A 23,532-nucleotide genomic window follows, 5' to 3' on the forward strand; every position below is an offset into this window, starting at 1 on the left:
ACTTTTTACAGTTGTTAAGCCAGGATAGATTCCCACTGATAAGTTATTTTTTAGAATCTTATATAACAGAAATTTAAGTCAAGAGTATACTGTAAAACAGTAAATTGTGAGTGTGTCTGTGTGCCGTATTTATAGAGTTTTGGGTACGTGATTTATGTATTTCTATAAAATGATGGTTTTGTCCAGATAGACCTCCTGAGTTTAATCTGATTAGTGCTGTCCGTAGATGGTTTATTATTTATAAACAGATACATTCATATTGTTTATGGGAAGTCTTAAACCAACATGCAGTCAACTCTATGGCAAAATCAAGATTGATGTGTGGACTTGGCACTTCAAATTTTAGATGAACTCATTAGATATTTTCACTTACATTCTAGAGACTACTCTAAGAATTCTTTTCAGTGCTGAATGTAATCAAGTGGTAGTGATGAAGTTTTCTTTTGATGATTTTTGTTTCTAGTTTCCAGTTTTAAAGTGCACTTTTCAGAGGAATATTAAACTTAACTTTGTTCTGGATTTCTTTTTCCCTTCTAGCCAGTTTCAAAATTAATTCTTTTTCCTAAAAAGTAGAAAAACTTGTCAACAGTGCCAAATTGAGGGGGAAAAAAGTCTATCGCGTATGCTTAGATTCTCTAACAAAATTTGTTATCCTGATCATGGAAGCAGTTCTTGATTATAAAAAGGATGTTGTGGTTGTATCCAAACCCTTTTCAATTCATTAAAATTGCCCCTTTATAATCCAAGAGGGAAAGAATGGAAATACCCCAGTATCACATCTCCTTAACATGAAAATTAAAGTTGATTTAGTATTTTTTCCCTAAAAATCAAACTTTTTAAAAGCATCAATACTTATTCTTTCAGCATTTTTCTCTCCCCATTGTAGCAGCATTATTGTTTGACATTGCAGAACTCTGGTGGGGATTGAGAGCTGTGGGGGAGTTAAAAAGATTGGTCCCAGGTTCGGATTCTCATGTTGCCACTTACTTACGATCTTTTGACCTTGGGTGAGTCACTTTATCCCTAACATTTATTTTCTTCTGTTTTAAAATGGGGGAAAGAACACTTGGAAATTTGTCAGGAAGATTAAATGAGACAACACCCATGAAGTTCAGGCACATAGTGGGTGTTCAGTAAACTCTGTAGATCTTGTTCTTTGAGCTTGTCTTGAGGCAAGTGTCCTTGGAAAGCTTCTTTTTTTTTTTTTAGGAGGGATAAATTTGAATGTTTTAATTTCACCAAATATCAATAGGAAAGAAGATATTAAGTATTGGCAGACAGCTTTCTTTCTTTTTTTTGAGAATTGCTTTGTATCATCCATTAGTCTTGTGTTTTCGCCACTCTGCAAAATTCTCACTGGGATGACCTTCCTGGATGTCAGAATGATGCTGTTATTTCTGAGATATCAGTTATGGATAACCAAAGACTAGAAGCTAAGCTGGCAAATTCTGTTACATTCTATTTACCTTTGTATCATCAGTTCTAATCAATCCCTTGAATCAAAGCTGCTTGCTTTATTATCATTGTTGTTTAGTCGCTAAGTCGTGAATGACTCTTTTGTGACCCAGTGGACTATAGTCTGCCAGGCTTCTCTGTTGATGGAATTTCCCAGGCAAGAATATAGAATGGGTTACCATTTCCTTCTCTAGGGGATCTTCCCAACCCAGGGATCGAACCTGTGTCTTGTGCATTGGCAGGCAGATTCTTGACTGCTGAGCCACTTTGGAAGCCCACTCATTATGGTTAGCACTTGGTAATAGAGCTGGAAGTTCCATTATACAGGTACCCTGGTCTCTGTCCCTGGCTTTGTGAATGTGCACTTGTATTCATGGAATCAGGGTCACACTAAAGCAAATAGCATTTACACCTTTTAATAGAACTAAATGAAAGAGTATAGCAAGGCATCTATATGTATATTGGGGCAATATTTTATCTTCATTTACAGTCTTGCACTTTGCCTTAAGTGTAGTTAAGGGCTTGGGTACTATTTGTTGAGCAGAATGTGCTGCTCTTACTGTCTTTTAATCCTGGATTATGTTTTTATCAAAAGTAATTGTGTTATGTGTAGTACATTAATATTGTCATAGATGGTCTTAGATTAGCATTGTTAGTTTGCCTGACATTTCATTTCTTTTAGCCAACACTTGTTTGAACATACTGTATCTTTAGATCTAAAATAAATATTTGGTTTAGCGTTCACTTTCACCTATTGCTAAGAGTAAAAGATGGATTAAAAACCATCATTTCATAAGTACCTCCTAGCTCACACAGTGTGCTAAGGGTGGTACTCACTTTATGTTATTCAACTCTTAAAAAGCATTCAGGGCAGGTACAGTTATTTTCATTTTACAGATGAGGAAGTAAAGGTCTCAACTCTGTATCCAGCAAGTTTGACCCCCAGAATCTTTGCTTTGTTCCTTACATTCTTCATCCATCTATAACTTAAGTCAGATATTACAAAAAATAGAAGATGGTTGTTGAACCCACCAATTTTTGCTTTTCCTTTCAGATTAAATTTTGCAAGGAAACCAACTTTCAGAACTGATAAAAATTAGACCTGTTCTAGAAGAAAAGGGTCCAGCCTCCGAGTTCTATCTTTGATCTGTGGAATACTTGCTTAGAAAAATTAGAGTCTAATGCCTCCACACCCTCTAAAAAGGAGGCATAGCAAACCCAAGTAGTCTGGGAGTTAAAGGGTTTGTTTACCATGGTGCAATTGTGGGGAATTCACAGGAAGGCTAATCTCTCCCTAATTTGAAAAGAGAACATAAGAGAAAAATAGTGTGGGGTAAATACTAGCGTTAAAAAAAAAAAAAAGCTATATCATTGTACAGCTCTTCACATGTTAATTTTCAGGGCACAGCTTTTGTTCAATCCAAAGTGATGAAGTAATTTTATTGTGGGAAGAGTCACAAAAGAATAAGTCACCACTTTATGTTTAACAGGAGCCTGTGTCTACCAATGTATACAGATTCCAGTTTGACAATATTAAAAAGTTGTGCTCTGTGTAATGTATAGCATATCTATAAAAGGTATACACATCATGTGCATATACAAGTAAGTGTAAGGATGGAGAATATGGGTAGATTTAACTCAGAAATGTTGAAAAACATACTATTTTAAATAAATTGCTTATAAAAATTAGTCAACATGGTAATTTTGTAGTATCTTTATAGACCAGAAATTTCAAGGTTTTTCATCTGCTAAATTTATATTGGGATTTTGTACAGTCCTTCATTAGAAAATTAAATTTCCATTTTATCAGCATGGGTGGCAGAGACTAGGTTTTCTAGCCATATGTGTTTGCACTTGAATTTGTCTCTTCTTTATGTGACTTTGGAAGCTCAGTTACTTCATTACTAAAATGAGGGTTAGAATCGATGCCTGTAAAGTGTCCGGCACAGAGAGGAGGATGGCGCTGTTGGCTATTAGCAATTTCTTCTTTTGTGGTTCCTGATGTTAATTTGCAAGCCTTATGCAGTGTTTAGTTAGCATCTCTGTATCGCTGGTGGTACTGAGTTCTTAATAATTGTGTCATGTATACACTTAGCCTTTTCAGTTAACCACTTTAAAAAAATACTTATGCCAATCTTGCTAAAGCTTAGTTTGGCTGAAGAAAATGATAGTAGAGGAAAAATCTCCCCTTTCTTACTCTTCACTGAGAATCAGTCATTGAGCAGCATAATTCTAAAATCTTGCGTGGCTTTTGGGTACTTTATGAACCTTTTTATGGTAACTCAGAAGCAAGACGCTGATTGAATTAATACATTTCCATGGAGGGGCTGTTCTTTTAACCTCTCTTCTTCCTCCTCACCCATGTATGCTTTGGTAAGGGACTTTTCCAATCCACAGAGGAGGGTGTCACGCTGGGGATGCAGCTTCATAGATATGCAGGCTACTGGTGAGCTGAAGAGCCTTTCTGTCTTTAAGAAAAAGGCAGATTAGAAACAGTAACAACCAACTCAGAAGCCCTACCCTAACCAAAAAGAAAATACAAACTCCCCGCCTTTATTTTCTGAAAAACCTTGTGCTTTTTATATAACGCAGAACCTAAGCATAGCATGCTGACTTTGATTTTTAAGTTTTAAAGTTTTTTTTTAACAGCTTTTATAAAGGGTGCATCTTCATTGTGAAAATCTCATTAAGAAGGCTACAAAGAGAGTAAACTCTTCCTGAATGGCTGCCACCAAGGAACCATTTTATTAACATCTTTTTTAGTCATCCTTTCTCATTTATGTATACAAACAGGTGTATGGATAGATGCTCATTACATAGAAGGATTATGGGTACATGACTTTTTAAACTCGGGCATGTCATAGGTATCTTTCCATGTCTGGAAGTAAAGCTATCCATCATAATTTTTAATGGAGTCTTAGTGTATCATTGTACTCTAATATACTTAATGAGTTCTTGGTTTGTGGACATTGAGGTTGCTGCCAGTTCATTTAATTTACAAAGAGTGGTGCCTCAATATGGACATTCTTCTGTGTACTTGTATTCTTATTTACTAAAGGGGATTTCTTGAAAGTGATGTTCCTGGGAAAAGGGATACAATTTTGTATATTTTAAAACAGTGGTTGGCAAACCTCTTCCAAAGGCCCAGATGGTAAATAGTTTAGAAGCCATGGGTTTCTGTAATAACTATTCAATTCTGTCTTTGTAGCCACAAACAGCGGTAGAATATATATGTATATAAAGGAATAGGTACAGCTGTGTTTCAGTAAAACTTTATTTATTAATATAGAAGTGGGCAGCAGTCTAGCATTTGGCTCAGAGGCTGTAGTTGCCTGCTCCTGGCTTGAAACAAAGGAGAAACTGATGGGGGCTGGAAGTCTATCCCCAGTTGTCTATACACTGTTCTCATTGCATCTTAGAAATGTCTTCTTATCTGAGGGTAGTATAATGGGTTGATTACTTTCTTTCCAGGTATATGGTAATCAATACCTCTTTACAAAGCTTATTATAGGAGGTTTTCATACTTTCATTACTTGTAAAGCTTAGTAAATTTTAAAATAAGATATATGTGCCAATATATATTTGTTAACAACTTGTTGGGCAGAGAAATAGTATCTCTAAAACTTACATTTTAGAGGAGATATTGTGTGTTTTCTCACCTATAGAAGACTGCTTTGATAGAGTCAGGTTCTCGAGGTATCCTTAAGTAAGTCAGAAGGAAAGTTAGCAAGAGAAGTATCATTTCAGCAGAAGTATACCACAGATCAACAGGGTGACATTGAATTAGTTACTGAACCTTTACAGGCTAAATTACACTCAGAAGACTGCTCTGTGCATAAATAGAAACCTCCTTGCATCTTGAATTTTTATAAAATAGGAATTACTGGCCCCTAAATGCCCTAAGGGTATTTGTTGAGGATTGGGTGGAATAATGATATGGTTAAAAATCACTCTGTAACATTGGGTCACTGGTGCCACTGTGAATTTTAAGAGATTTATTTATTATTTATTTTGCATGCATTGGTTGAGTATCTGCTGTGTGAAAAGCTGATTGAGAGAAAACTAAGGAGAAGCCAGTAAGTTCTTGCCCTTCAGGAGGAAAAACATGTAGTGTTTTTAAAGTCTGCAGTTGTATAGTGCTGACTGCCATGAGGGTAGTAGAATGCTGGCAAGGGAGATGTCTTCTACCTGTGGGTATCAGGAAACTTAATGGAAGAAATGGCCTCCAGAAATAGAGATGTTCAGAAGTTTAGTGCAAGGTTTCCCTGGCGGTCCAGTGGTTAAGAATCTGCCTTGCAGTGCAGGGAACATGGGTTTGATCCCAGGCTAGGGAAGATCCCAAATGCCTCAGGACAACTAAACCACAACTGTTGAGCCAGCGTGCTACAGAGTCTGCTTCACAAAAAAGACAAAGCACACAACTTGAGCTGCGTGCGCACCATAGCTGGAGAGTCCCCCCTGCCGCAGCTGGAGAAGGCCAGCTCACAGTGAGGAGGAGCTGGAGAGTATCCCCCGCCGCAGCTGGAGAAGGCCAGCTCACAGTGAGGAGGAGCTGGAGAGTATCCCCCGCCGCAGCTGGAGAAGGCCAGCTCACAGTGAGGAGGAGCTAGAGAGTATCCCCTGCCGCAGCTGGAGAAGGCCATCTCACAGTGAGGAGGAGCTAGTGCAGTCAAAAAAACCCCACAATAATTAAAAAAAAAAAAAAGTTTAGTGCAGGGGAGGGTATTCCAGAAAAAAGCGGTATGAGAGCTATGTCAAATTAGGAAAGCTAGAGCATATGCAGGAGACATTAAGTGTAATTATGATTAGACTGTCTCTTAAGGATTTAAGGCTTCCCTGGTGGTTCAGATGGTAAAGTGTCTGTCTGCAGTGTGGGAGGACCTGGGTTTGATCCCTGGGTTGGGAAGATCCTCTGGAGAAGGAAATGGCAACCCTCTCTAGTACCCTTGCCTGGAAAATTCCTTGGACGGAGGAGCCTGGTATGCTACAGTCCATGGGGTCTCAAAGAGTTGGACACGACTGAGCGACTTCACTTCACTTAAGTATTTGTCATGAACGAGGAGGAGAGATGAAGCTGGAAGGGCAGGGCAGAGCTAGGCTGTAGAGGGCCTGGAAGGAAATTTGTAATTGGTAGTTTGTGGGGAACATCTGGAATAGGTTTGACAGTTGGAGGGGTGGTACATAGCTCTGGTTGATGAGTGTGAAATGCATTATCAATCACTTAAGGGTTACGGCAAAGGTCTGAGCATGCTCTTGTTAGAAATGGTCTAGATGGAGAGAGATGATCTGCAAGGTGTGTGGGAGGACAGCTGAGGGGATGGGAGTGGGAAAATAGGCCTTCAGAATTTACTGGGTTTTGGAAATAAGGAGAAGGCTTTTCATCATCATCTATAGTTCTCAGTCTTTGTTAATGGGATTCTGGAGATACTAATGCAAGAAAAAAAAAGCCAACAAAGTCAGGGTAGAGGTGTAGTAAAGAAGGGTAGGCAGTGAACCCATATCCTTGTTTATCTCGAGGTGTTAACTAAACACTTGGAAATTTCAAGTGGGAGCTTGAAAGTGCAAGACTAAAATTCACGTGAGTGTTAAGGAATAGGGATTGGGGAGCATTGTTCTCATACAGGTGGCAGATGAAACCAGGGGCGAGCATGACATCTGAAAGGAAAGCATGTAGAGAGAAAATGGCATTGTAATAGCGTTTATTATGGTAAGTTATTGACATAAATAACTCTATCTTTATTTGAAGCTGTGAACATCGAAAGCACACAAAATGGAAAACCATGAGTTTTATCATTTATAAAGTGTTCTATTGTCTACTAAACCTCTTTTAGATTTCAGGAGTAAAGGATTTCAGTTTGAAAAACACCTTATAAGATCCTCAAGGACAATGTAAGGAAGTCTGTCTTACTGTATCTTCTCACCACTTCCTGAGACCCTCGGTAACAGCGAGGTGCCATTGGTGGGAGAAGTTGAGGCTCACTTTTCACCTGTTTGGTCCAGAGTACTGTGTACAGCTTTTCACCTTCCCTTGACCTCACCCCAGTTGATCTAGGGTTGGGAAGCTGGTGGAGTAGGTAGGAGGAGCATGGGTCTTCCACAGAAATCAGCCTTGTATCCTTCTGTGCATTTTCTCTTTTTAGTTTGAGGTCCTCAGCAGGTTCCAAGGGGTGATTTCAGTGCACGGTACGACTTACGCTTGAGTTGGGAAAGGTTTTCCTGTAGGGAGCAGCAGGGGTGAATCTGCCTTCCCATTTCCTTTCTTCTCTTATCGTTACCTGTGTTCAAGCTTTGCATGCAAGGAGAAGCATGTTCCTTCATTGATCTTGGGCGTGCTGAACTGTAGGCTTCAGCGTCATGGTGAAGGCTCCCCGCCAGCTCTCCTGGTTTCTGCACCCCAGAATTCCACTGGCCGCTTGGTACTAGTCCACAGCAATCTGCTTCTCTAGACAACCACTGTGCATTAAATCTAGTTTAAGTACTCATTGTATGGCAACTTACACTTTTTTTTCTTTTAAATCATAATAGGCTTAATGTATGTGGTTCAGGAAGTAACATGGGATGTTGAATTTTGGGGAGGGGTAGGTATAACATTTTCTCTTTCACTCTCTGGCATGTGGCACATTTTTCTATCATGTTTCATTCCTTAAACTCCCCTTTCCGTTTTCTTATGTATACCTTTTCCAGTCATCTGCTTCTGTTGAGTGTTGTGAAATTTAGGGAGGGGAAAAAAATCCATTGATTTGCCTCATTTTGTGCCGTCCCTGAGTGAAGATCAAGTGAAATGAACTTGTTTTCTTCCCAAGTGAACTCTTTGCTAAAAAATGCCACCCTGTCCAAAAAAAAAGAAATTCTTGGTGATCATGAGTTGAAAGTTGTCTCTGTGCCCTCATTAGAGAGTTCAGTTCAGTGTTGTTCTTGATTGCTGTGAAAAACCAGAGAGACAGGTAGAGTGGTGCAAGTCCCGTGGTTGAGTTCAAGGTGACAAGGGTCCTTTTAATGTGATTTCTAGTTTAAATGCTAAAGCTAATGTCTGTCCCCAAGTTATTTCCTTCTCATGTTTGCAGCATCCATGGAGTTGCCCATAACAGTGCTGCTGAAGTGGATTGCTCGTTTGGGCTTTTTCTCTCTTAAAGTCTCCTTTCCTGACACCGACTCTCCGAGATCCCAAACCTTATGCCCTGATGTTCTTACTTCTTGCTTTGTCTTTTTTTTTTTTTTTAAGGAGACTTTTGCTTTACCAGTTCTTTTTTGATTTTCAAGTTTATTTAGGCCAGTGGTTCTCTAACTTTTGTGCTCATCAGCATCACCTGGAGGGCTCATAAAACCAACCAGCCCGACTCCGCCTCACATGGAGTCTGTCATAGTAGGTCTCAGTGAAAGTCACTCAGTCGTGTCCCACTTTTGCGACCCCATGGACTATACAGTCCATAGAATTCTCCAGGCCAGAATTCCGGAGAATTTTTTCCCTTCTTCAGGGGATCTTCCAAACCCAGGGATCGAACCCAGGTCTCCTGCATTGCAGGTGGATTCTTTACCAGCTGAACTATCAGGGAAGCCCCAGGTCTCAGATGAGACTTCAAATATATTTCAGATAAGTTACCTGGTGATACTAGTAACATTCCCAGGCTGAGAATACAGCTTGAACCACTGACTTAGACTGTTATCTGTCAGTTTGCTGTTTTGGGTTTTTCCAAAACTGTAGGCTTCTTCAGACTTCGTTTACCTGAGTTCCCTGGAAAATCTACTTTTTATCTTTTATTTTGTAGTGATGTATAGTTGATTTACACTTTTTCCGGTACTCGGTAAAGTGATCCAGCTACACACACATACACACATATACACACATATATATATATTCTTTTTCACCTTCTTTCCATTATAGATTATTACAAGATATTGAATATAGTTTCATCTGCTATACAGTAGGTCCTTGTTTATTTTATATATAGCAGTGTATATCGGAAACTCATTTTTAATTCATAGGTCAAGCCACTAGCATGAAAGTGAACTCAGAAAATTGCCTCATCCTTTCATTGTAAAGGTCTTGGCTGAGGCAGGAGTGGCAGAGAGTAAAATGTGTCTCTTCTCTCTCCTTCCCCCAGTGGAGACTTGGGCAGTCAGTCTCTCAGGGCCCAGACACATCTTCATAGTCTTTGTCAGCACAGCATTCTAGGAAGCTGTCTACAAGTTGATGGAGCCGGCCCCTAATTGAGACTAATTGAATAGGTATAATTTTCAGTTTCCCTAATTGCTTGTATTATTCCTTTGACACTTGGGGTTTGCTTGCATGCCCCAAATTCCTTCCGTCCCTGTCTCAAACTTCTCAGCCCTGATGGGAATGGTGTGCTGGGGTGGGGAAGAACAGGGTATCCAGGGAAGTATCATTACCTATGCTGTGTACCTACCATCTGCTTAGATGTTTCACCTGTGTCTTCTTCAGCCTTACCAACCCACCACAGTAAACAGAATTATTTCCATTTTACAGATGTAGCAAACTAAGCTCTGTATTGGGAACTAACTGACCAACTTCAGAAGATACCACAGCTGGGGTTAAAACAGAAGTTTTACTCCAAAGCCAGTGCTCTCTGCATGTTACCTGGCTTTAGGATAGTTGGCATTGAGCCTTGAGGACAGACAGAGTTTACCTGGGCATATATATACATACGTATATGTGAAATTTGACATCATCAGTCATCACACATGGCGATGTATATGCCCATGAGCAACAATTTGGGGTGTTCCATTTCCAGTAAACTGGAATGACAAGAATGATTACAAACCAGCTGAATATAGTCGAATTAGGCACTTTTCTTTCTTGAATCTGAAGTCCACCCACGGCATAGGTGCAAATAACTTCCTTTTCATTTTCTTTAGTGCTAAAACCCATGTAAAACAAGGATGAACTCTGTTAAACGATAGAAGGTTTTTCCAGTGAAACACTAGCGTGGTAGTATAGAGAACTTTGTCTTCATTTCAACTCTATTCAACTTATCAAATGAGGGGAGAGCACAGTGACAGGCCTCAGTTTTCTTGTTTAAAAATATAGTAAAAAGAGTGTGGTGGAAATTTCCTTCCCACCGCTTACTTGTCTGATGGGGGAATTAATAAATATTTTGTGTAAAGCCCTCTGAGGCTCTGTTAGAAAGATCCTGTGTAATTTTAGCATTATTCATGGTCCATCAGGCTCCTCAGGATATCACCAGGGAAGAGAGATTTTTATCTCTTATCCCACATTTCACAGTAGAAAAAACAGGGTATTTTTGTTGTTGTTTGTGGCTGTGAAAATCCCCTGTAATCATACCTGCAGCGGTTGCTTCCATCACAGAGCCCCGGGCCCTAGCGTACCCCAGAGGACCAGCTCCCGAGGCAGAGAGAGACTGAATCTCACTTAGGCAGGTCCTGGCTCCTGGGAGGATGTGGTCTCCTCCGGTCCCCCGCCCCCCATCCCCAGTCATCTTCTGTATCTGTCAGCCTGGTGAGTAGCAGAACCTTAACCCTCTTCTGCTTTCTCTCCTCTCATCCTGATCCTGTAGCTCACTGTCCTGGATGACTTGGAGAAGACTGTCCTCCCCCCTGCTCAATTCTTTCCCTGCAACACCTTGCTCGTCCTTCTCACCTTCCTATGAATAACATCCTGCATCATCTAAGGTCTCTGTAAGCACCAGCATATTTCTGGCCATTCTGTATTGGCAGCTGGATAAATGCTGTTTTGACTCAGCAGTTCCTTTCTCATCACGAAGTGACGTTTTTCATTCTTAAGCTTTAGATGCTGTATACTTGGCCCTTCTGAGTCTTAGCCTTGGGTTCCATGGTTGGGAAGGCTTAGTGCTGGAATGTTTTCCTTCATTAAATCATTGCCTGAGAGATGAAGATAGACATTATCTGCACATCCAGCAACTTAGCTCTCCTTATTTTTCATTCATTCCTCTCTCTTATTTGCAGCACTGTGTTTAACATGCATCCCCGTCTTTACAGTGTGGGGTAATTAATTTATTTCTTTATCTGCTCTTTCTCACAAGCAACTCCTGGCTAGCTTACTGTCAAATCCATTTCACAGAATGGTCTGCCTGAATTCTTTGTGTTATCTGGGTAATTTTTCTTCTTGTTGCTTGGCGTCATCTAACCACTGACATGAGGCTGTTACTGCTTTTCTCTGACTTGGAATGTAACGGAGCTTGTACCCGCCCATATTCCTGAGTCCTCTTACGGGACTGTTCTCTGTCCCTCTGTTTTTAAAAACCAATTCTGTCTCTCCATTCTTTTCCAGGTTCTCCTTGGGTTCATCTCCTTTGCCTCATTCCTTCATTGCTAGACCGAAGCCACCAAAACACATATAGTTCAGCACTGCTCTGGGCTTACGGCCAGCTTCACCAGAGAGACTTGAGCTGGCATGGAAGTTAGTTTATTTAGGCTCTGACTTTTTATAGTGCCTATCAGGCGAATGCCTACCTGAATGTTTAATGTTTAAAAATAAAATTAAAGTTCAAATATGCCCTGGTTTTGCAAGAAGCACCCCAGACTCTATAAGCCCTTTTCTTGGTAACATGTTTCTTTTCCCAAGTTATCACTTCTGTGCCTTATTCTTTCTTCCTTTCCACCTTCTGCACCCACCTGCTACACCCATTCAGCTTCAAGTGTTTTTTTAACAAGCTTCAAGTAGTTTGAACGGTAGTTGTGATGTGGAGCCTTTTTCTGTCTTCTTTTCAGAAGTCTGGTCTCTAACAGTCTTTATGTGTGATCTCAGTAAACATAAGATCGTGTGTGTGTGTGTGTGTGTGTGTGTGTGTGTGTGTGTGTGTGTGTGTGTATAGGAAGCCTGCCATGTTTCCTCCCTACCCCACAGAAAATGTGTTTTCTGGAAGCCCTTTTGACACTGAAGTGAATGCCCACTGGCCCTCCCTTGTTGAATTCTCCTGAGAGGAGAAAGAGAGAGGCCTTTATGCTTGTTGTCATATCTTTTGTTTCTGCTGATTATACACAAAGTAAGTTGTAAATAGCTCTCTTGCACACCGTGATTCCTTTGAGGTATGTACAGGGGAGAAGATATGCACTCAGCCCCAGCTTCCCAGGGGATGCTAGAGGGTCCCTTTCAGGGCCTCTTACTTCCTGTTAGGGCACCAGCCGAATGCAATTTAGATGAGCGCTAGACAATTACCATCCGTAATGAAACCCTCAGCCTACTGTTTAGAAGTGTCAGCTGATCAGGTTAGTGTTTTCTTTGTATTTAACTTATGTCTTTTTATTTATTTAAGACCAAAATATACAAAGACCCAAAAAAGAATTTTAAAAAGTCTTCTTTGTCCTACTACTTTCCAGAGATAAAAATCACTGTGAGAATTTTGTGAAAATCATGGTAAATTGTGTTTTAGAGTATGATGTTGAAATGCACACTGAGTATTATTAGCATAAAGACAAGAGGATAAAACTGGAATTCTCCAGATCAATTTGAATTTTTCATTGCATTGAAAGCGGAGGTACACGTCGTATTTTAGTATCTTAAGGTGGAGTCAAAAGTAGTTACGGGGAGCTCCCTGGCTGTTCCGTTGTTAGGTCTCTGTGCTTCCACTGCAGGGGGCGAGGAACTATCCCTGGTCAGGGAACTAAGATCCTGCAATGCTGTATAGCATGGCCAATTTTTTTTTTTTTTTTAATGTCTGCTATTTCTGACAGGAATTTTTTGATTGCTTATAACTAGCTGGCTAACTACTAAGACTTCTGAATCCAAAGGCCTAATTGTCTAGGTGTGTATAAAGTGATTACTAATTACGTTATCCAGCTTTTATATCCTTTATATTTTCCTTGGGACATTGTGAGGAACTGGAAACAGATATAGCTTGCCTTCCCCCTTACACTTTTCCCCTGTCTGATAATTAATGGCCCTAATTGTGCTGGGCCCGGTGGGGGCGTATTGTTAGGTGGTGAACTCATGAGTGAGACTTTGTGGTTTTAGTTCAGATCTCAAATGTTTTCATCTTTAAGGAAGCCCATTTGCAGGGATCATAAGGATTTTCTTTTCTGCTCAGAAATTCTAGGATTCTAAGATGGAGAGCGTGCCTCACTTTCCTCTTAGTTCCTCTTTGTGATTTGGATGGTTGAAACGTTCCAGTAGCCTGGCACTGTTTCCTCCCAACTTGCTCACAGACCTTTTTGTTTTCTCTTAGAAACTGTGTATTTCTAAGTGTTTGAGGTTGTAATTGAGTGTAATTGTAGTTGTTTAACTTTCTCCGTGCCTCTTGAGGGTGTTTATAAATGCCGTCTGTGAGGGTAGAAAGGAACTAGAAACTTCATGATATGGTCAACTAATATTAAAGTAAGTGGGAATTCTTCTGTGTATATGAAATGAAGTATTGTTTACACTTCATTTGCAGCATATACCTTCTGGCTTATGGAATCTGCTGTAATCAGTTAAGTAATCACCTTCATTAAGGTTTCATAGGAAGCTTTTGAGGGGTTGTTTTGATAGGAAATATTCTAAGAGTAATTTTTCCCCAGTTCTTCTTTTGTACCCTAGGGAGAGTTACTGTAGCCCAACTCACTGGGCCCCCCTCCCCGCTCTCCTGTGTGTCATCGTGGGGTGGGATCAGCATCGTTCTGTGTGTGACACGACACAGATTCGGCGTCTCTGCGTTTCTCCATGGCCCATTTCCTGCTCACTCCTCAAGTCAGAGGAGCAGTCCCCTTTAACCTTGCCTGTGTTGTCCTGGACCAAAGAGCGGGGAGTAGTAAGTCTTTATTTCTGGTGATCCTTTCTTCATTTCCTTTAATTGTCGTCTTTGTTATTTCTAACATACGAAGCATCCACACATGCCTCTAGAATGGACGCCGCTAAATGCAACGATTATGTGTTTTTCATTAACTTCTTTGACATATGCTCTTGCTCTTTCTCATCTTAAGTTTGGGCCTTGTAACTTTCTAGCATGTGCCTCTGAGTTAATTATTTACCTACTCTAAAGCCTCCCTTTTTTTTGCCAAATGTAGATCCTCATACCCCATGAAAAGTGAAAGTGAATTTGCTCAATGGTGTCCAACTCTTTGTAACCCCATGGACTGTACCGGACTGCCTCCTCCATCCATGGGATTTTCCAGGCAATATTACTAGAGTGGGTTGCCATTTCCTTCTCCAGTGGATCTTCTCAACCCAGGGATCAAACCCCAGTGTCCTGCATTGCAGGCAGATTCTTTACCATCGTAAGACTGTTTAAAGGAAAAAACAGTTTCTCTTGATGTAAGGTACCCACACAGCGACTCACACATTACAAGTGCTCGGTAAGTGTGAGCTCCTTTCCCTTCTCAGGCTCCAAGTCAGGAAATATATGGATGAAGAGTGATTAATTTCAAAGACAGCCTGTATTCATTCTATTGACACCACCTTATGGAAATAGGCAGGAAGAAAGAATAAGAGAGTTGAAAGGAACAGACAGGTTGGACCTAAAAATGCTTGAAAAGTTGACTATTCTTTAAAAAATATATGTTAGTGATATTCACTAGTGAACTTGCAAAGTGGAGTTCATTGAAAATTGCTTAAATTTAGAAAAGTGAACAGATTTGTTGGTCAAAAGAAAGAAAGAAATACCTTCTAAGGCAGCACTCTTGGCTGAAAAATGATCTCTGAACAAAGAGATGGGCATAGATGATCCCAGTGGGAGTTAAAAAAATAAAACACCGACGGGGGCCTTGGAGAGGGAAAGAAGACACAGGTGAGATGGAACTGATTGATGAATTGAGATCTGAATACACATAGATAGTTAAGAGCTGACTGCTTGGAAAAGACTCTGATGCTGGGAAAGCCTGAGGTCAGGAGGAGAAGGGGGCGACAGAATGAGATGGTTGACTGGCATCACCGACTCAGTGGACATGACTTTGAACAAACTCTGGGAGATAGTGAAGGACAGGAATCCTGGCGTGCTGCCGTCCATGGGGTCTCAAAGAGTCAGACACAACTTAGTGGCTGAACATCAAGATAGTTGTACGATTAATGGAGGTAGTATATATTTGGAAATATTGAGTAGTGTATAGAGAAAATTATAAAAAGCAGAAAATAGGTTTCAATGGAATCTAAGTCCTTTTCTATCTTAAACATTTAAAAATGAAGTAAGCCAAGTGACTACTAAGTAGGCAATGTTTCATAATGAGATTGGCTAATTATAATAGGTAACAGTTTTGAAAGGGAATCCTAGTGGCTTTCACTGTAAGATTCTAGATACAGAGAAACATTCACTGAATCATACCTTTTTTGTCATTTGTATTGTTAGAGCAGACATAAGGCTCTTAAATATAATTTAAAGGCAGTAAATAAATAGTACATGTTGGTAATTATTGGCCTACACCAGGAAGAGAAAAAATAAATTTGAACAGGTATTTTTAAGAGTGGAAAGGAACTTTAGGCATTATAGAATACAGTTTTCTGAATTCCCACTTAAGAAAGGTAAGAGAAAAAAAGCCACCAATTTCAAGCAGAAATTGTTTTTTTTTCTTCCGTTTCCCTCATTTCCTCCCTTTCTTCCCCCCCATGTCCCTTCCTCTCTCCTCCTTCCTACAGTCCACGGATATTAAATGCCTGCTTTTGTGCTATGTGCTGTGGATACAAGGGACAACAACATTTATGTGTATTTTTTCTTCTTAGAATTTACCTTTTGGTAGTCAGTAAACTTGGGTGTATGATGTTTACAATATATTTGACCTACTGAGTGTTCAAACCCTGTGAGGCCATGACGGCCTGTTGCAGAGCTGCAGCTGGGATGTCCTTGTGTTTGGGTTGTGTGTGTTTGTGTGCAGTTCTCAAGAGCCTCCACACCCAGCATCTAACTCGGCCATGTTCCCCCAGGTCCCAGTGGCATGTGCTGGCAGACTGCTGGGTGCAGACTTCTGCCCAAACCTGGAGGAGCCAGACCAGAGGCTGGAAGTCCAGGTCGGAGTCTTACTGTTTTATCAGTCGGGGGTGTTGTGACAGTCAGGGGTCTCTGAACGCTGAACAGATATATCAGATGCCATGTGGCAGCTGCTGGGACTGAAAGAGGGGTTGGTGGAGCATCTGTTCAGCAAAAAGTCCTTTTCAGGATAAATTGTCAGAATTAGAGATCATTCATTTACTCATTCAAGAAGTCAAGACATGGTATATATACTGCAGTGAATAAGAATGTGGTTTTTGAATGCTGCCTGCCTAGGTTGACACAAGTTGCCATGAGTCCTTTGGCAAGTCACCCAACCTAACTGGGCTTTAGCTTTCTCATCTGTGAAGTGGAGATATCATAGCTGACTAATGAGGATTAAATGTTCTACCACATACCTAGCACTTAGCACAGGGCCAGGATGTAAGAGGCACTCTGGAAATCTTAGCTCTCCTCTTTTCGAATCATCGTTATTGCGTGCTGAGGGGATGCTAGGCTCTGGGGACACATGGGCAAGCCAGCCATGCTTCCTGCACAGGAGTCTCCCAGCTCAGGAGAATGGAAGCTGTTCAGCTGGGCACTGTATGAGAAAAATAGGAGTTAATAATATTATCTTTCTTCTTCATGGTTTGGGAGATAGGTCCTCTGGTGTAATATTAAGTTTATTAGCAAAGAACATTTTTCATCCAAGTATTGACTTGGAATTCATTGCGTGGTCTTGGGAAATTAGAAGCAGAGTGGGATGTTGCAGATTAAAAATATAAATATGACATCTTGGCCCAAGGCCTACCTCCACTGCTGGGTACCTGTTAATAGTTAAGGAATGTGTGTATCAATGATGCAAAAATGCAGGCTCAAGTTTCCATGTGGATGGCACCTCCCTAGCGTGAGCACACCCATACTATTTTTTCAGGCCTCTGTTTGGCATCATTTTCTAAATTTTAAGACTTAGGGGATAAGCATAGTGATCTCAGTGTTAAAACTTTTTTTTTTTTAAACTAATTTAGACACCCTGCATGAGAAAAGAGAATAGTTCTAAAAATTGGCTTGTTCATACTGGGTGTGATGGTGGAAGTGGTGGTTGTAGGAAGTTTCATTTTTTATGATGCTCTGAAGGGGACACCATCTTCCGCACACCTGCTCCTGGCCTCGGAACGACCACCTGAGCTCTGCAGTGCCCTATGCTGGTACTGTCTGGGTGGTGTATGGCTGTGATCCAACAGAAAAGCAGGTGTGGCAAGTATGAGACGTGATCATACGTTTCCCAGTTTTAGAAAGCTCACAACTTGGTTGTGACACATACATGCCGAGTGATGGAAGACTTTTCGTGAAGAGTAGTCTGATCCTTGACCCCTTCGGGGTGGGGGGACGAGTGATGTTCTTCAAGCACATCACCTGGAATGGTCTGTCATGGGTGGTTGTTGGATAATCTGTTTTTGAACGTTGAGTTATGGTGTGAAGAGCAATGGGTTTTGCAGATGTGGGTGTGTGAAATAAACCTGAAAGAGACCAGTGGAACATATTGCTTTGACATACCAAGGGAGAAAATGTATTTTTACACATTGAAGTGAAACCATGGTAGTAGGTAGCTAAACATATTGTGGAGTTGACAGTGCTGTGTGAGCCTTGCAAGGAAGACGAGTTACTGGGTGAAAAAAAGAAAGTGCTCATTTTGTTAGATGCCTCATCTTGCAAAAGCATTTTGGCGGACAGTATGGAAAAGCTGAATCTCTGAAAAGATAAGTCAACTACGATGCACTGGTGAATTAACTGGGACCCATTTGAATCATTTATTTCTCTCTTTTTCCTGTTCCTTTCTAAATACGGCTTCCATACATTCTGATGATATCTGGTACATATTCATGTTATGTTTGTCATAATAAACTTGAGACTTAATATATTCCTCACCAGCTAACAATTCCAGGAGTAGCTTTTAGCTTAGAGTTCTTTCATTCGTGCCGTGGTATGTGTATTCTGTTTTGTTTTTTTTTTTTTTTTCCTATCGAGTGAGCCATTTCTTAATTTTCAGTCCAACTCTGCACTCCAGGGAACTCACCGTAGGACTGGCCAGGGTCGTTTACTTTTCCTGCTTGGATCTCAGACTTTCCCGTGGGGCCAGGCATTATAACCACGAGAGGATTTGCTGTTTGGCCTCTTGATTCTGAGAATAACCTCTTGTACACCTCGATTTAGGAGCTCTGGCTTGTTTATGTCCTTTTCTGTGAAGGATTTTCCTTTAGACATAACGGCACCCATAACGTTTGCTTTTGTGTTTTCGCTGACATGAGATCTCAGGATTCAGGGAGCCCCTTCCTCCTCTTACCTGTTTTCTTTTAACCCTTTCCTTTGGTCCCAAAATTTCAGATGTCTTAGCAGCTTTGTTACTTAATAATCCCAGGATCCCTGACACTCTTTCATGAATATGCTGTTGGTTCTGAATGACTGTCATTGTTGAAGTCTGTGCCTGACTTGACTTTTGCAGGGTTATCTGCTTTTTTGTGTGTGTTAATATACTTGATTTAGAGAAGTAGCTGGACAATCCACACTTTAGATTCACTGTCTAACTTTCTTGATTTTCTTCAGTGGCTTTTGAAGTGGGTATGAAACTGTGTACTTTCTTTAGCTCTGAAGGTTAACTGCTGTACAGACCCCCAAATTGTCCTTTTGTATAATTGTCCTTTTATGTAATTATTTTATGGGAAATGATCATTCTAGTTTAGACTTCCCTTAGTGTTAGTTGCTCAGTCATGTCCAACTCTTTATGACCCCATGGATTATAGCCCCCCAGGCTCCTCTGTCCATGGGATTCTCTAGGCAAGAATACTGGAGTGGGTTGCCATTCCCTTCTCCAGAGGATCTTCCTGACTCAGGAATCGAACCCTAGTCTCTTGCATTACAGGCATATTCTTTACTGTCTGAGTCACTGGGGAAGCCCTTAGACCTCCCTTGGTTGCTGTTAAATATTTGATTTTTAATTAGAAAAAAAGTGACTATTTTAGTATGACTGTACCTCATCGTGTGTTGTTACATTTAGCCTAGCACAGTTCCTTTCTTGGTTGGAAATGTAAGATGTGGGGTTTGACTTGGTATTTTTCACCACTGAAGTGCTTAGAAAATTAGAGTAAATAATAAACCAATATTTCAGTACCCGATTAGACACAATTTACTGTGATGTTTCATAAACCACAGACTTCTTTCTTCTATGAATGCGTGAAGGATCACTTTTTTTTCCAGACATACCGGGGTGCAAGTGTAAATTTCCATAAAATTTAAATGAGGTGCTTCCTGTAATTAATGAACAATTGTGGCTGCTCTCTAGTCTGCATTGTAATTAACCGTGATCAGGCTTGTTTAGTGATGACACTGTTCCTGTAATAATTTGACAAGCTACTGTGAATTTGCCAGGTTATTAAACAACCTGCAGCATTCACTTACAGCATCACAGGATGCGCTCGGCTGGTTAAATGCAGCATAAGGGCAAAGCTGAGCTGCCCATTGAAGTCTATCGATCACTAGAAACAGGTTTACATTCCTAGGATTTGGGAAAAGTTAATTAATTTTGTGCGAGTTGTCTTGAAAACTTTTTATTATATGGGAAACCTAATGGGGCAAAGCTGGTCATTTTTGTGAACTCATAATGAAGCTAGCAAATTTTATATATTGTTATCATCCATTTGAACACCCTGAAACTGAGATTTTCCTTTTCTTACCCTATTAAATAGATTTAAAGCCACCACCACCAAGTTGTTCCCTCCCCAAATGCACTCTCAGCATCCCTCAAATATAAGTTCACCTTTTCTTACTGAGTGTGTGTTAGGAGCAGCAGATGCCCTTGTGCTAAGCACAGTCCTGTCACAGGGTGAGGGAGCCATCTGAGGGGACGGGGAGCCATGTCCATGGTCACTAAGCACAACCACATGCCCCAGCCCCCGTTCAGGTTAAGAACCGTTCAAAACGTTACTGTCTAGTTACTGTGGTGTCTTTCATTCAGATTCTGTTTATTGACTAAACCACAAGGATTCCTGCCCAAAGTACCAGGCGGTCTATGCTTGACTGATTTTGATTTTCTAACATCAGCCCTGGGGTTTATTTGAAAAATGTACATACACTGCAGCTTTAACAAGTCAAGTGACTGCATGTTTTTGACCATGGAGTCGAGTATATCTGAAGATCATTAAATTTAGAGGGAAAGGGAGGGGTGGAGAATAAGTGTAGTAGTCATTGTACCATTGCAGAGAGAGGGAGAGAGAGTGTGTGTGAGTGTGTGTGTGTGAGAGACACATGGTTTTTGTCTTTTCATCTTCTCCAAGAGCCAGAAAGTTTCCTGCCGCTCTCTTTCCAGCTATTGACAAATGATTGCCAGATGTGAGATCTTTGCAGTGTTCTTTCCCTTAGCAAACCTGCAGCGATGGGATATTTGATTCTCCCCTGCCCATTTCATCTCCTTTCCACATCTGCCAGGGACACACAAGCAATACATCCCTACATGAGAGTTTAAAGTTGATTCAGCTCCTTTTTTCCCCTCCGATAAAATGTGTTTGGAGACAACAGAATGAGGTCCATATGACTTTCCCTCAACTTCGCTGTATGAAATTAGTTGTTTATTTTACTTATCTACCTCTCAGTAATTGAACGATTTCATTTTAGTTTTGGTCCATGGAAAATTTGATGCAACTCTGGGAGTGCTTAGAGTTTCCTATTGTTGTCTGCTTGCTGCAAGTATACCATCATCGCGACTTCTCTCTGATGGTCTCAATTCTGATAAAAGCTAGACTGGTGGTTTCCGTGGACTTCCTAGGAAAGTAGTTTTAATAAACAACTGTCAAAACACTAAGTGTAGCATGTCTGGTAAAATTCAGTAGTCATTTAAGATCTAAAAAGCCATCCATGAGGGGGAAAATTCAACTTGTTTGGCTTGATTAGCCTACCCTATATTTGTGTCCATTGTCAAAGTTGATATGGATAAGGTCCTAGTTTTAATCCCAAATAGTTTATAAAAGAGAATGTACAGTGAGTTTTGGAGGCATTTGAAATTAGCCTGGGTAGGCCACACACATAATCACTAACATGCACAGAAGCCTCTTGCATCTGCTCGGAATCTGTATTGATATTGATTTTTTTCTCATCTCAGTTTAAAAATATTTTCCAAAATGCTCTTATAGCTTATGTTCATACTATAGGGTGGGCTGACCCACATGGCCTTTCAGTTTTCCTAGGACACTTTTTGGCAAAGGAAAAGGCCCCTTATTCCCTGAATAAGATCAGCATTTTTATTTTTTTTTTTTAACATTTAAAAAATAATCCATAAAATGTCTGCCACATGTTCCCTAGTTGATGGAAAGCGTTTTCCAAATTAGAGCCACAGTATTGGATTCTTATTGTAACAGTGCTCGTGTTTACGATTTCTGCTGCCCTCTTAGCTACTTGTCATTATGCGAATTTATTTCTTCTATGAAACAAATGATGAATATAAGAAAATTACTGTTTATGAATTTCAGAAGAAACAAATTGTTTTTACTCTTAAGTAAATGGCTTTGCCCATGTGAGACTCAAAGTGGGAAAAATGTGAAGTCTGTCTTTCATTCTGTTCTCTTTAAAAAGTAACAAAGCAACGGCAAACAAAACAAGAACAAAACCAAAAACCCAACAGCTCCTGAAAAGAAGAAATCTTACTTAAGCCTGAGAAAAAGAGGTAAACGCAACCCATCAAGGTGTATACATGAAATGTTTGTAACTTTTGGCCTTGCAATTATATTGCACTTCAATAAAGCTTTACAAAGAAAAAAGGGCACAGCTGTTTACCCCAAGTTGCCAAAATGTTGCATGTTTCTATGGGAAGTGCCTATTGAACAGGGTAAGAAGATAATTGTACTTGAAGACACTGTTCTCTTAAAAATGAGGGAACAGTCAGGAAGAGGGTAGTAAATTTAAACAACACCCCCCAAAACAAAATTACCACAGCCGAAAAGGATCCCTGTGGAAAAGCTTGTATTTTTCATGTCCTTCAGTGTTCCCCGAGGACTGACGCCAGGCCAGGCACTCAGTGGATGCCAGTGGCTGAGAAGGTGGAGGCGAAGAGTGCTTTCATAAAACAACAAGGTTAGGAACTCCTGTGGCAGGAGCCAAGTTCCTTCGAGTTTAGATCACTTCACATAATTTGCTCTCGCTAATGCATTTGCTGGTTGCTCATGCCTTCCTGCTTTTTTCTCTACATGGTTACTCTGGGAGGCAGAGAGGTGCAAAGCAATGGAGGTGTCATCCAGTCCGCGTGCCTAGGGAATGTCCTTCAGAGGACGACTTGTCACCAGCCGTCAAAGAAGAGAGTGGCTTTGTGGTCTCTGAACATCTGGCAGCGCTGCACAGGAAGCTGAGGGGGTGTCATTAATTGTGATGAAATAATTTAAACCATCAGGAATAAATGAGGCTGTTAAGCTAAGTTCAGATTCCATTTGCCATGCACATGTGTCTAGCAGACTGTGTGCAGTTAAAAAAAATTGAATTATATTAGCTCATGAGTAGAAGTGAAACAGATACTGTAAATGAAACAAGTTGCTCTGTGGTGATGACATCGTGTTGAACCACTTCATGGAGTTACAGTTTGTGGGATCAATATATTGAGAGTGGTACAGTATTTAATGAATTTTTATGTAAAAGGATGCGTATGGTATTGGGGCCTATAGTCAGGACCAGTGGGTTTATTAAGAGCACAAGGAGGGATAGGTGGGGGGGGTAGAAAGAAGCAAGCCTTCAGGTCACAGGGGGTGGGTCGATGGAGTTCTTCATCGGCTGAGTCAGGCTGAATTGATTCGTAGCTGACCCTTTCATGGATTCTGGCTTTGACTACAGTATTGGGTGCCTTTGCTCTGCATACCTATTCCAGGCTGGAGGATGATTTCTGACGACCAACTTCAGATGTCCTTTCAAGAGCTTCCTTCACTTGGGGCACATGTACGTTGTTTTCTTGAGAACACAATCAGCTCTCTTTGGTGATAGATGACTCCTCAAGAAGATGCACGTATTTACTTTTAAGACTTTGCACAATCAGTGAAGAGTGATTTCACATATAATTTTCAGGCACAGTGGAAAGAGGCAGTTTTCACTTCTTTACAAAGGGAAGACTGTCAGGTTGGAATGTTGGGACATCTCTGAGGTTTTGAGCTCTAAGCTGAGCAATGATGTGTAGGTTCCA

The 23,532-nt window shown here is 40.6% G+C and overlaps 1 protein-coding gene across 13 annotated transcripts in view; it reads left to right on the plus strand.

The window, feature by feature from the left end:
• The window catches only part of BNC2 (basonuclin 2), a 485,308-nt gene that overhangs the window by 179,143 nt on the left and 282,633 nt on the right, over positions 1 to 23,532 (plus strand). For 8 of the 13 annotated variants that reach the window (XM_059889392.1, XM_059889388.1, XM_010807784.4 and 5 more), the window contains one exon: positions 16,280 to 16,363. The exons of the other annotated variants lie outside the window; for them this stretch is intronic. In XM_059889392.1, coding sequence (XP_059745375.1) covers positions 16,280 to 16,363 — 84 coding nt within the window. The remainder of the gene's footprint in view (positions 1 to 16,279; positions 16,364 to 23,532) is intronic. 13 annotated transcript variants of the gene reach the window in all.

The sequence above is a fragment of the Bos taurus genome, chromosome 8, assembly GCF_002263795.3.
Source record: "Bos taurus isolate L1 Dominette 01449 registration number 42190680 breed Hereford chromosome 8, ARS-UCD2.0, whole genome shotgun sequence".
NCBI lineage: Eukaryota > Metazoa > Chordata > Mammalia > Artiodactyla > Bovidae > Bos > Bos taurus.